Here is a 12,471-nt window from a genome sequence, read left to right as displayed (position 1 = left end):
GGAGAATGAAACTTTCTTTTTGCCTTCACTGTAGAAGCACATGCTTCCCCTTGCTGCTTTCCCTTCTGCCAGAATGAACCTGATAATTCTTCTAGAGAAAAGGGTCTTGGAATCAACACCTTATTGAGCTCCATGGGGCGCTAATTCATGTCTATCAGTTTGCTTTTGGATATAGACAGATCTTAATTTTTTCACAGTCATCATAACAAGAAGATTACTTTAGAAAAATTAAAAATAAAGAAACTACAGATTCTAATGCAGCTACTCACTGTAAACATTCAATAAATGCAATTTATACTGGATTTGTGGAAGTGTAGTACTTCTCATAGGAATACGTAGTTGGGCATACTCATTTCAAATGAGCGGATGAGCAGTTAGTTAGGCTCCAGCTATCAACTTAAGGCCAAATCCCTCACCTCTGTATTCTGTGTAGTAGAACTCTCCACCCATTCCCAGGGTATCCCACCTTTTTCCAGAACAGCAATACTTCTCTCTTTCCAGTCCCAAGTTCTTCCACGCTTCTTTCCCACTGTGACTCTGTTGACTTTCCCCTGGACCCCATTCCTTCCTGTTGAATCCTCTTCCCTCCCCTCTTACCCTGATCTCCTCTCACAGCAATTCAGATGGCTTGATGTAAAATAAAGTAAAATAAAACAGTGGCCAATAATGGGTTGCCTAAAAACATTCTCTCTGCATGTTCTTTCCTCACTCATTCTCAGCATCCTCACACACCCACCACTCTCTTCCCTATTACAACCCTCCACACCTATTACCACGTCCTATCGCTACTGTGACCCCATCCAGTCCAGTGCCCTCGCACCCCTTGCAGCTCTCTTTGACCCCCTGCAAAGTCCCCAAAAGCATGCCAGCTGCACATCTGTTCTGATTGTTCAGAAAGTGTGTGCTTCCAGCCCAGTTTCTGTGCACACTGTCCAACTATAAAGTACAACATGGCTGGCTGGCTGGAACTCACTGATCTATGCACTCCATGCTGATCTCAATTACGATCACAAATCTATTATATGGTTTTCAATCCAGTGGGCTGCTTTAGTAAATTAAAAAAGTGTTACCTTTGATGTCATTGTCTTAATTTCAAACCCCAGCGTCCTATACTTACAATTTGAAGCTCTATGTGTGTACTATGTAGAATCGAGCTTTATATGGTACATTACCTTAGTTCTGACTGAGGTCTTTGCTATGACCTGTATCTGTGCTATGATATAGTATCCCAGAAGTATTACATAAATCTTATGGAGACAGAAACAGAGATCAGGAAATACAGAAACAAGTGCCACTAATTAGAAGAACATTTATTCATTGATTTCAATCATAAAAGTACATTCTGTGAGGTTACTTCACATTTGTATGTGCTCATTTTGGAGCTCATACAGGCTACCATCAAGCAGCTGACAACATAAATCACAAAACAAGTCCCTAACACACTAAGACCCAAATCCTTTTTTTTAGAGTGCAGCCAAAATAAGCTGGCTCTACGCTGCAAAGTTTTTCAGCATCAGCTGTGTGTGGGCTTTGTGAGTGAATTATAGTATAACTGCTAATAATTTAGAAGGGCCACGAGTTAATCACAATGTCTATGTTGCTAATTACACCCAAAACTTAATTTCAATGTGTTTTAAGAAGGCAGAGATAGGCATTCAACTACCGAACATAAACAGACAACATTCTTCTATGAAATAATGACACCTTTTTTCAGTTGAACAGTGGGCAAACAGATTTTTTAATAAGTCTTAGCAACGAATTATGTAGCACCAAAAATAATCTGTTTCTCAGGATGTGAAATCACAACAGCAAACAACAATTAAAGAGAAGTGAACTGTAAGATATAGAACGCTAGAGTGGGAATTATCCTTGCACTTACTACTGAAATTAAATGAATGAGAAGATATGTTACCAACATCACCTTTAAACTCACCTGATATCCTTCCACAGATTGCTCTGAAACATGGTGCCAAGAAACAGACATTTCAGAAGATGATAAAACTTTTACGCTCACATCTGTAGGTATTTCAGTTGGAGCTGGAAGATGAAATAGATGTTAAACATTCAACCTCATCCAGTAATATTGTTATACTCACTTGCATGGACTTCTCTCACCTCAATGTTTTGCATTATTTTCTTGATATCATGAGGTTAACTGCTTTAGTCTGGCTTTATATGAGTAAAATTTAAATTCAGTGATGATCTGTATGGGAAAGGACTGTATAAAAATGAAACAATGATTGCATTATTTGGCCCAGACTATGTATTTGCGTGTTTCAGCAGATTGCACACTAGAATCTGTGTATATTAAAAACAGGCTCAGATAAAAATAGAAGGAAGCATCCAGTGATCTTTTACTAAACTGGACAGCATCCTACAGATTAAAACATATATATCAGGTTTTTCAAGTCAGCTACACACAAATATTTATGTGCATGTCATTTAATCATAATTATATAAAATTTGTAGTAGATCAGATATTAGATATAGAGCTGGCCATATGAACTTGAACATTCATGCGCAATTTCTAAGAGCACCCTTCTAGCAGGCATACATCTTTTTTGCGTGTTCTTAGTTTTGGACACCAGCCAATGCAGAATACAGACAATTACCATGTGTCAGGCTTGCATTCAGGGCTCAGAATAGTTAAGTTCTAGTTTAATTATAAGAAGCTGTTAATTTCACTGTTGCTTCCATTTTAAGTGAGATAAGGAATTTAAAAAGGCATTAACTTAGCAATGTCTATGGAAGATGCAATTTTTCAAGCTAGATAACAGTTCTCTTTTATGAATCTTTTGAAGCAAGTTGCAACAGAAAGGCATGGCAGCCTGAGCTGAGGAAAGCTTTCATATACTTAATCTTCCAACTGGGCAACAAGTCAACTATGCATCAAAACAGCCACTGTTAAGAAAGAATCACCTATATCTCTTATTAAAAGTATCCTAGGTAACAAAATAATTTTATATGCAAACTTACCTTTCCTAATTGTCTTTCAATGACTGTTAATAATGCAAATGTATAATTAAAAATGATACATTATTGCAAAACTGTTTTCACAGTGACAGGAATTTAGACAAGCAAGGGCCCTGTGCGCTCATTACTAGCAATCATTACTCATTACTAGCAATGGCAGGTATGGTTAGTGCTACTGCAGTCATCAGATATGTAGCTTGGCTTAAAGCAGGTGGGAACACAGAAATCCACCAGTCTCTAAAGTAAATAAAGATATGCACAATATAATTAGTCATGCACAGATATATTAAAAAACATAGAACTTCGTGGAAATGTTGTCTTCATATATATATATATATATATGTATATTTATATATATTCATATATATATATGCATGGAATACTGTATGACTATATTGCTTTAAAATCTCAATAATAGTTTTGAGAAGTTCTATTGTCTAAGGGTAGTAATACCATTTGCTGAATCAAAGATACTGAGGTACAGATGGAATAGATCTGATCATCTAATCCATTTCCAAATCAGTGACTCTTTCCCATTGTATCAATCGCAGAATTTGCCAGAATGTTTCATATTAAAAAGTTCTAACTGCTAGGGTGATTTTACTGATAAAATACTCTAAATAACATTTCAACTGCTTATGCTTTTTATGAGCTCTAAATAATTTATTTCCCTATTTGGCAATTATGTTCTATAAATATTTTTCCAGACAATCTCTCCTTAGCCAGAAAAATGACATTTAGATGCTTTTCTCCAGCCTTGTAATTCAGTAATTCTACCAATAAAAAAAGGCAATTAAGTGTGCCTCACTGAAATATGCTGTCCTCACTGAAAACATGGTGCTCATCACACAATTATCTTCTAAGCGGAACTTTACAAAGCTGGGGCTGGGAGCCAGGAGGCATGCCACAAAGCACTGAGGCAACTTTGCAGAAGTCCTGATGTTAGCAAAAAATTCTGCAGAATGCCCTTTGGACTAATTTTCATTACACCTGCTGGAGAAATTCCCTCTCATCTGTTCTGCAGTTCCTGCTTTTGATGTGGTCAGTAGTCAGGGTCATAGCCCTACATAGGAGCTGTTAGCACAACTGGTAATGTTCAGAACACCAGGAGTATCAAACTCTTTCGGTGCCTCTTGTGCTTGGTAAGCAAAGAAAGAAAGTAGGTTTCACTGAGCCAACCTGGTTTTGCTGGCTGGAATTGGCACAATCTGACTGCAAGTGTTTCTATCAATAAAGTGTCTGAATTTTGCCAAAGTCTGTGTTAGAACATCAGCAATCACTGAAGTGACTTCTTTATCTGGAAGTTGGCACAAATATGCATTTGCTTTTCTTTTGCTTTCTGGAGCTACTAGGCTCTGCCATGTCTTTGAACTTAGACAGCTATACAAACACACCCCTAACCCTGACATAGTTTGTATAATCCTAACATAAATGCACGGCAACTTATCAGTCCGCTGTCGATAATGTCCCTGAAAAAGGATGGATACTGAAATGCTATTTGGCAGATACGGCTTTTATTACACCATAACAATTTATTAAGGCATTTATACAATTGCAAAAACAATCATTCTGTTGCTGCAGCAGCTATTGAAGATGATATCCTAAGGTACTCTTTTCTGATAAAAAGGATTAGTATTAATCACTTTAGATAGCTAAGTGTTGCTAGCTTGGATCCTGAATTATCATAAGAAACAAAAGGACTATTTTATCTTTTCCTCTGTGTGTGGGCGATTTGTGTGCAAAGTTCCCATTAGTGCTAATGGGAGTCATGAACATAAATCTCTAATAAAGTATACAGAGTAAAGAAAGAGTCGGAAGTGTGAGAATGTGGCCCTGTTATCTTATCCATCCTCTTGGTTCTTTGCTCTGGATCTCCCAACTTTGTGAAAGAAATTTTGATCTATGGAAAGAAAAAACATGAGCAATTCCTCTTCTTTGGGTTTTTGGCAAAAATTAATAAACTGTAATTTTTGAAAACAGACTTGAGTGACTACATTGCAATTAGGATACTGTATATATTTCTTCTGATTTAAGATAAACCTGCTTCCAGTCCTTCTTTTCCCCTGCTAAGTTTGGAAATGTCATGTAAACTTCAATGCTAAAGACCACAGCATATGCAATAACTGCAGCAAGAACTAAGAAAAAGATTTTACTGAAATGTTAAAGCCTTTTTCATTAAATTGTTCACTTGATAACTCCAAAATCCAAACTAGAATAAAGAATACGGCAGGGCTAATTTATGTTAGGCTGAAAACATGCTTGAAATATAACTGAACTATCATTCCTTTTACAGGAATAGTTTTGGAGTTAAATTCTGCCACTGATTCACTAGAAAAATAGGCTTTGGTGTGGTCTGTTAAGAAGAAAATAACATAATTATTTTAAGATTAATTAAATCTAATACACAGGCAATAACTCTTAGTAGCAAGCTCAACAGGAAATAGGTATCTTAACAGTTTACATTTTTGGAACTTTGTCACTAACTAATCTCAACAGATAGTAGTTCTAACTGAAAAACTCACCTGTGTTTTGCACATGGATCAAAAAGAGTATTCTTTTTATAAATTAATATTTAAAAAACTCTTAAGTTTCCATAATAAATTACCACAATTCTCTTCTGAATGGCTACACCAATTATGCATTAATTAGGATCACAGAGGCACAACTGCTGGATTATAACGTAATGTTTTACTCAACAAATATGAGGATAGCAATTTGTTTTTCACATTCTCAAATCTTCTAACAAGCTGTGTGAAACATCTTGAACGCTTGTGTGGATTGCTTGCTCACACTAAAACTACCAGCAGGTGCCCTCCATCACATAAAAAGTAGAGTCTGAAGTTCTTCATTCAGAACAACTGCAGGTGTTTTGTGTGAGCAAACTACACCCTCCTTGTTGAAGGCATATGTAGTTGTCTATACTAACCACTGTCAAAGACTGTGATGCTGGTTCTCCGCTAATGTCAGTACTGCTGATTTGGGCTCTCAGTATAGAACTTATCTGGAACCTTTACTTACCATCTTGTGCTGAATAAATGACAGCAGTGAGACTGAATGGTCCATCCCCTTTGTTGTTAAAAGCTTTCACTTTTACTTGATATTGGGTTGAAGGTGGCATTGATTCATCCTTGTGGACATATCGGCCAATTTCAGGATTAGTAACTGTAACTCTTCTCCATTCTTTTTCACCAAATGGCTTGAAAGCTACTATGTAACCAAAGTTATTGCCATAGTGGTATTCTCTTGACAAGGGCTAAAGAGGCAAAAGATAAAACATTAATTTTTGTAGCTAATCAAACAAATGGATCTCTAATGAGAAGTAAATAATCAAGAAGGGATCAATTTGCACATTGTAAGAATACTGAACTAAAGCTCCATTTTCTCTGGTTTTTCTTCTCTGGTTTGCTCGCCCTGCCTTTAAAATACCTCATCTTCATTACGGAGATCTGCATTAGTAGCGCAACTGCTACTAATACGTTTTAAGCTATTGTTCCTGATCCAAATTTACTGCAATACACATCATGTACAGAAAGAAACCAAAGATTATTCTGCACTAACAACTGTTTTCACCTGCAGCTAGGAAAAAAAAAAAAAAAGGCTTTCTTAAGGAGTACAGTGATAATGGCTATCTAACACAGACACACTGTGTCAGTATATGGGTGCATGTGCATGTGTGGAGATATTCTTGCAAGACAGAGAGAGAAAATTTAAGTCTCTGGTCTAAATTACAATCATTTAGCTAAAGCTGGTCACCTAGGCAACACAGATGATGAAGAGAGAGAGATACATTCAAAGAATGATTCATCTTACCTCTCTTCACTATGAAGGGGGTCCAGCCAGCTTGTTTAGACTGTCTATATAGCTTCTAATTGGTAAAAGTTAAGTAAGAAGACTCCCAGTTTCAATGTGAGCATTAAAATGTCTATCCAAATATATTCGTTATAACTACTATTGATTTCCTATACTTAGGAGCACTGTAAAACTGAAAACTACTGACCATCCATTATTTATTTTGCTTCATTTCAGAGCTCCACTTCTGAGGACCCCTCCTCAGTCCATGCGGCCTTAACCACAACTATACAAAGTGCACCCAAAAGGGGCAAAATCATGTCATTCAGTAGTGCACTTGAAGGCTGACTAAAGCTGTCCCTTGAAAACAGACTTCCTGCATCACCTTTTCCCACCCTCCAAATCTCACAGAGAGGAAATAGCTTATGTTGCAGTAAGGGTACTGGAGCACTTCAGTCAATATGTGTGCAGATATTCTGAGCAAGGATGTATGAAATGTTCATGTCAATAGTGAAACAAGCCAAAACAATCTGGCCCATGCATTTTGAAATCTGTATTTGTTTGAACCTAGAATGAAACCCCAAAGAATCTCTGAGAAAGAAAATGCTAGAGAAAACTCACTAATTTTTTGGATCAATAGAAACATTTTAGTTTTGACTTTAGAAATGTAACATAAGACATGTATTATAACATTAATATATATTATACAATCTGACACAAACATCAAGATAAACACTGATGCTGGAAATCAAAACTTGAAAAACGTCAGGTAAGGCTATATGAAAGAAGACGGAACTTTTTTTCTTCATGACAAAGCTTCTAAGAGAAATGGACAGAATCATACAGAAGACTTGGACTTTACACAGCTTAGGGGGAGCTGACCTCCCCTCACCTCCACCCTGGCTGTTCCGTTGGATCTTGAGTTAGAATCCTCTCTATTACTGCTGTTAAGTTTCACCATTGGACAACATCAATGCAAAGTCATGAGAAGAGTAACTCTCATCATGATTAGGTTTAGGGCACCCTTCTGTATGGGGTATGAGTGGACAATGCTCAGGGACTGAATGCCTCTTGCTTCCTGGGTGGGTGCTCTAACACTTATTGCAGAAGGCAAGCACCAGAGCAAATGCTGTTAGTAGGGCTCTCCAAATACAACTACATAGTATTTTCTGGGGAACACAGGTGAAACGCTGCTTTATGCCAAGTCCAGACCATAATGGAGCTTTAGACACCGGAAAGGTACTTATCTCTCTACAGCATGACTTCTGAGAACACATGAATGACTGAAGTTAAGTATTCAGAAGCTTTCAAACTAAGCAGGGAAGTGTCTAATACATCTAGGTTACTAGAGGGATAAGAAATCCCACAAGGTAGATGGACATAACTGCCATTGGCGAGGAAGGTGACTTTTAACTGCTTAAGTTTCTGTTTTGGCAAAAATCAGACAACTGGAAGCTACTTGGGTCAGTCCAAGCTAAGAATACTTTTATTCTTCTCTAGCCTAATTCTCTTCTTGCTTAGTTCTCTGTCTGGATTGATGAATCTTATATTGTTTTCTGCACAGAGGCACAGCTTCGAAAGGAGAAGGAACGGAAAGTGCCTTCCACAGCATATATAGTTCAGTGATTAAGATAACTGCCAACAGATGAAATTCTGGAAACCCCTCACGCCAAAAGGGAGATGGAGGTTTGGACTCTAGCTGCGAAGCTAATCCCAAAAGCACCAAGTGAGGACTCTAACTGCTAGACAGCTATGAAGAAAAACCCAGACAACGTATTGTATGTGCTTAATTTGTGTATGTCAGGCATACTTTGAGTGTATCTATTGGATGGGGCATAACTGATGCCTTATGCTTTTCTTCACCTCAGGTCTGACTGGAGATCCCATGAAAACTGGGTACCTAATTGCCCAGAACAACTCATGTACCTTCCTATATTTAAGCTGGGTTCATCGGCAACCTTGCAATTCAAAATGTAGAGGATTTCATGAGTTGGGTCACCTTTGAGAGTTGGTCTTCTGAATCTACGTGCTGTATGTAGCTCCTTAAATTCAACCAGAATCCTATCCCATATGCCAAAGTAAGCAGCCTGAATGAGGCCCTAGTCTCAGGATGATTTTCAGCCAGAGCAAACTTTAGAAAGCCAGAACTGAAACTTAAAAAGTTATGTTCTGGAAGGTCCTATAAAAGAGTTGAAAGTAGCTTGCCCTCCAACAGTTGCACAAAATCACTAGGTATAAGTGGCTGAATAGTTTGCTGTGTCCACTAAAACCTGCTTGAAAACAGAATGGAAGAGGGAAAGCCAAATGGGGAAAAATGAGGAAGAATGGGCATGCTACTCCTAGCTCTCTTTCTCTGCTCTTCCTTCAAAACAAGTCTCAGAAGAGCTGTGATTGCATCTCCGGCTGTCTTGTTCAACTTGGGTTTATGAATCATAGCAGATGCTGAAAGGGGGTTGGCAGCAACATGTGAACCTGCCACATATTTTGTTCTGCTCTACTTAATTAAGAAGTACTTTGAGTCGCATATGTAAATGTCAGAACATTTCGGGGTATCAACCTTTGACGTAGACTTGCAGATAGCTACATCTGTGTCTGTCTACTCTGTGCCACATGGGCTATGTAAATAAATGCCTCTATTCAAATCACTTGCTAGATATAGTAATGGAAGATTCTTGGGAAATAAATATTGAAAGCCCTGCTAAATTTGCCTGACTGAATGAGCTACTCATTATAGAACAGACGGAAAAAATCTTACATTAGGTAATAAATAATTGGACTATAAATCTACTTGGGCCCATAGGAAAGAATGAAATGATCTTGTACTTCAGATCTTGCATTAGTCACTTTCCTTCTGGTTATAATTTTCTTTTTTCAATTTAGTCACAGCCAAATTTTCACCGTCACAACAATGCCATGAACATGGGTCTTTACAAGCAATGCTAAATGCAGTTCTGTGACTTGTTAAAGCTTTTATGAGACAGCATTTGTCAGTAAATAATAAACTAATCTAGGTCTTGTACAACAGTTCAGTGCCTGTGTTCTTATTTGTTTTTCAGTCTTCAAAGAATAAATAAAGACCAAAATGGAAACAACTAGGAGCCATTCACTTTCCAACGTATTGTTAGTGGAAGTGAGAAATAATCTTTCCAGTCTATTTTAACACAAGTGTAGCTCTTCCTTTTTAGAAACTTAAGACATTTTTTCTCTAGTTCAATTCATTCCTAAAATACCAAGGAAGACTAAATAAGCATTTTAATTTGAATTAAAAAACATGCATTAAAACTTGTTCATTCACAACGAGGATCTCTACTAAAGTAATGACATTAGTTGTTGTTGGAATTATGTCACCTTTACACTTTACTTCACACAAGAAAAAGCATTCTTAATAGAGGCAAATGAACTACTACCTAACACAAACCATTCCCAAAAAGACACAAATGGTGTATTGTGCCCTTTGTGCCTGACAGCATTATGAAGGTGAACAGAGGGGTCAAAGGCAGTGAGATAACTTTGTTGTTTCAAATGTAACATTTTATCATCTTTCATTGCCAGTGGTAACATTCCTATTACTGTTTTTACTACATGCTGATAGGTTCTGACAACATGAACCAGACAGGCTTTTTTTTTTTTTTTTTGCTTTATTTCTTCTACCTAACTTTCCTACTTTATCTTCAAAACACTTCAGTTTTCTTGTCCATGCAATTTCTGTCTACACAACATCTTTGCCTAAAAATTCTCATCCTTCCTTGCTCTGTTTCTCCTTCTTCCTATCTTCTTGTCTCTTTCCCTTCTTTCCTATTTTCAGATGAATTTATTCCCACTGTAAAGGGGAATTTTAAAAACTATTGCCTCAGTACCACAATGAAGATAGTAATTATATCTATCTAAATGTGCAAGAGATTTTTTTAAAGATATCATGGAGTCAGTAACGAGCATGAAAGACATGAAATTTTCAAAAGGCTTTGTTTACTGCAAAGCTTTCCTTATAACACCATCAATTTTTAAACTTTGCTTTCCATTACTTCTATGGTTTTTTATCTGTTTCTGTCTTCCCCCTCTTCTTGATTTTGCTTAACACACAACTGGTAAAGATAAACTAATGGCTTAAAGATAAGGAACAAAGATATCAGTGAATGGAGGAATGGCTGAGCTGCAGTATGATGCGACATTCTTTTGTGTTATCACTTACATTAGCATAAAATACAATGTATCAAATGTCAATATACAAGAAAGTCCATCTATTAACTATAATGGACTGGTTTATAGAAAGACAATGTAATTGTTTTTCTGTTTTATAAAGCCTGTACATCTGTGCACAGCACATTAAAGTCACAGTTAAGACTTTATACCTTGAATTGCATTTAGGTGAATCTGCATGCTGTTTAGATTGTAACTTCAAAAAAAAAAAAAAAAAGCCTGGGAGAAAGATACAATATACAGTCTCTTCAAATGCACTTATAACAACGTACTATCACAATCTGTACCTCTTATGTTTCAAACTCTTTACAACATATTCAGAGAATGTTTTAGAGCACATTTTAGAAATACCTAGTACTTAAACATCTAAAATATCATATTTCCCATTCTCTTTAATGTGTTTTAATGAGAAAAGTCTGAAAACCTTCCACTGGTTTCAGCAGGAGCAAGATGAGACTCAATGGGCTGCACGCTTCATGCCATCGCAGTGCAATACGTACCATCCACGTTATTGTCAGTTCTCGATTGCTTCCCCCGCCTCCTCCTACATCAGAAGGAGCCACATTAGGAGCTAGAAAAATAAAGGAAACAGGAAAAATGACTCTGGAGTACATTCAGTAAGAAAAATCATTATTTACTTTTCTCTTTACTAGAGGGGCCAACGAGCACACGTGCTCACAGAATTACAATAATGACAGTCTGTAATAGCTGTGAGAGTGTGCAGTTTTGCCAAGACTAATGCATAGCTACTGCCACAGGAAACATGCCAGCTCTAACCATAGCTAGCAATCAATCATTCCTCTTTTTAACCATATTCTCTACAAATATTTAATTTAATATTCAGAAGCTGAACGCTCCCCATAGACCTTAAGTGAGGCACAGTGTAGTGTTCTTGTGCTTCATTAGATGCCGCTATTCTGAGGGCTCAGGCACTCAGGGCTTGAACATGCATTTAACATAACAAACTCTGATTAGTTCCATCTATTTAAATGGATTTACTCACAATGTGTAAAGTTAAACCTATGAATAAATCTTGGAAGTACTGGCATCCTGATTCTATTCTAGTTCAGATTAGTGGCAGAGGCCTTGCTGGTTGGCATGGGTAGATGTTCAGAATGGAAGTTGGCTAGCAGTTAGAGTCATTGGCTAATTGCACTTTATACTGACATTCCATGTAATGAAAGAAACTGTGTTGATCGAGGGATCAACATTAGTGCAAAACTGAGTGGTAAAGCAAGATATTCTCAAAGACTTCATTACGAGTCATTCCTGTATTATCAGTTCTGTAAGACTGTCAGTACTTACATTCTCTCTCAAATACAGTAAGCAGCTGAAAATTAAATATAGGCACTTTCTAAGATATGCAGGGTCTCAGGAACTCACTAGAGATATGTCTCTAAAATTCTTTGCTACAATGATATACAGAAAACATTTGACAAGAGCTGCAAAATGAGAAATGTTTTTGCACTCAATATGAGGATTTCATCGCTATCCTCTACAGGTTTTTTGTAC

The 12,471-nt window shown here is 37.1% G+C and overlaps 1 protein-coding gene across 6 annotated transcripts in view; it reads right to left on the bottom strand.

Annotated features, from left to right (window-relative positions):
• The window catches only part of CNTN1 (contactin 1), a 260,640-nt gene that overhangs the window by 30,073 nt on the left and 218,096 nt on the right, over positions 1–12,471 (bottom strand). For all 6 annotated transcript variants that reach the window (XM_068933516.1, XM_068933522.1, XM_068933528.1 and 3 more), the window contains 3 exons: positions 11,460–11,530; positions 5,992–6,226; positions 1,934–2,037 (listed from right to left, as the gene is read on the bottom strand). In XM_068933516.1, the coding sequence (XP_068789617.1) occupies positions 1,934–2,037; positions 5,992–6,226; positions 11,460–11,530 (410 nt within the window). The remainder of the gene's footprint in view (positions 1–1,933; positions 2,038–5,991; positions 6,227–11,459; positions 11,531–12,471) is intronic.

The sequence above is a fragment of the Struthio camelus genome, chromosome 1, assembly GCF_040807025.1.
Source record: "Struthio camelus isolate bStrCam1 chromosome 1, bStrCam1.hap1, whole genome shotgun sequence".
Classification (NCBI taxonomy): Eukaryota; Metazoa; Chordata; class Aves; order Struthioniformes; family Struthionidae; genus Struthio; species Struthio camelus.
This window is presented reverse-complemented; position numbering and strand designations above follow the sequence as displayed.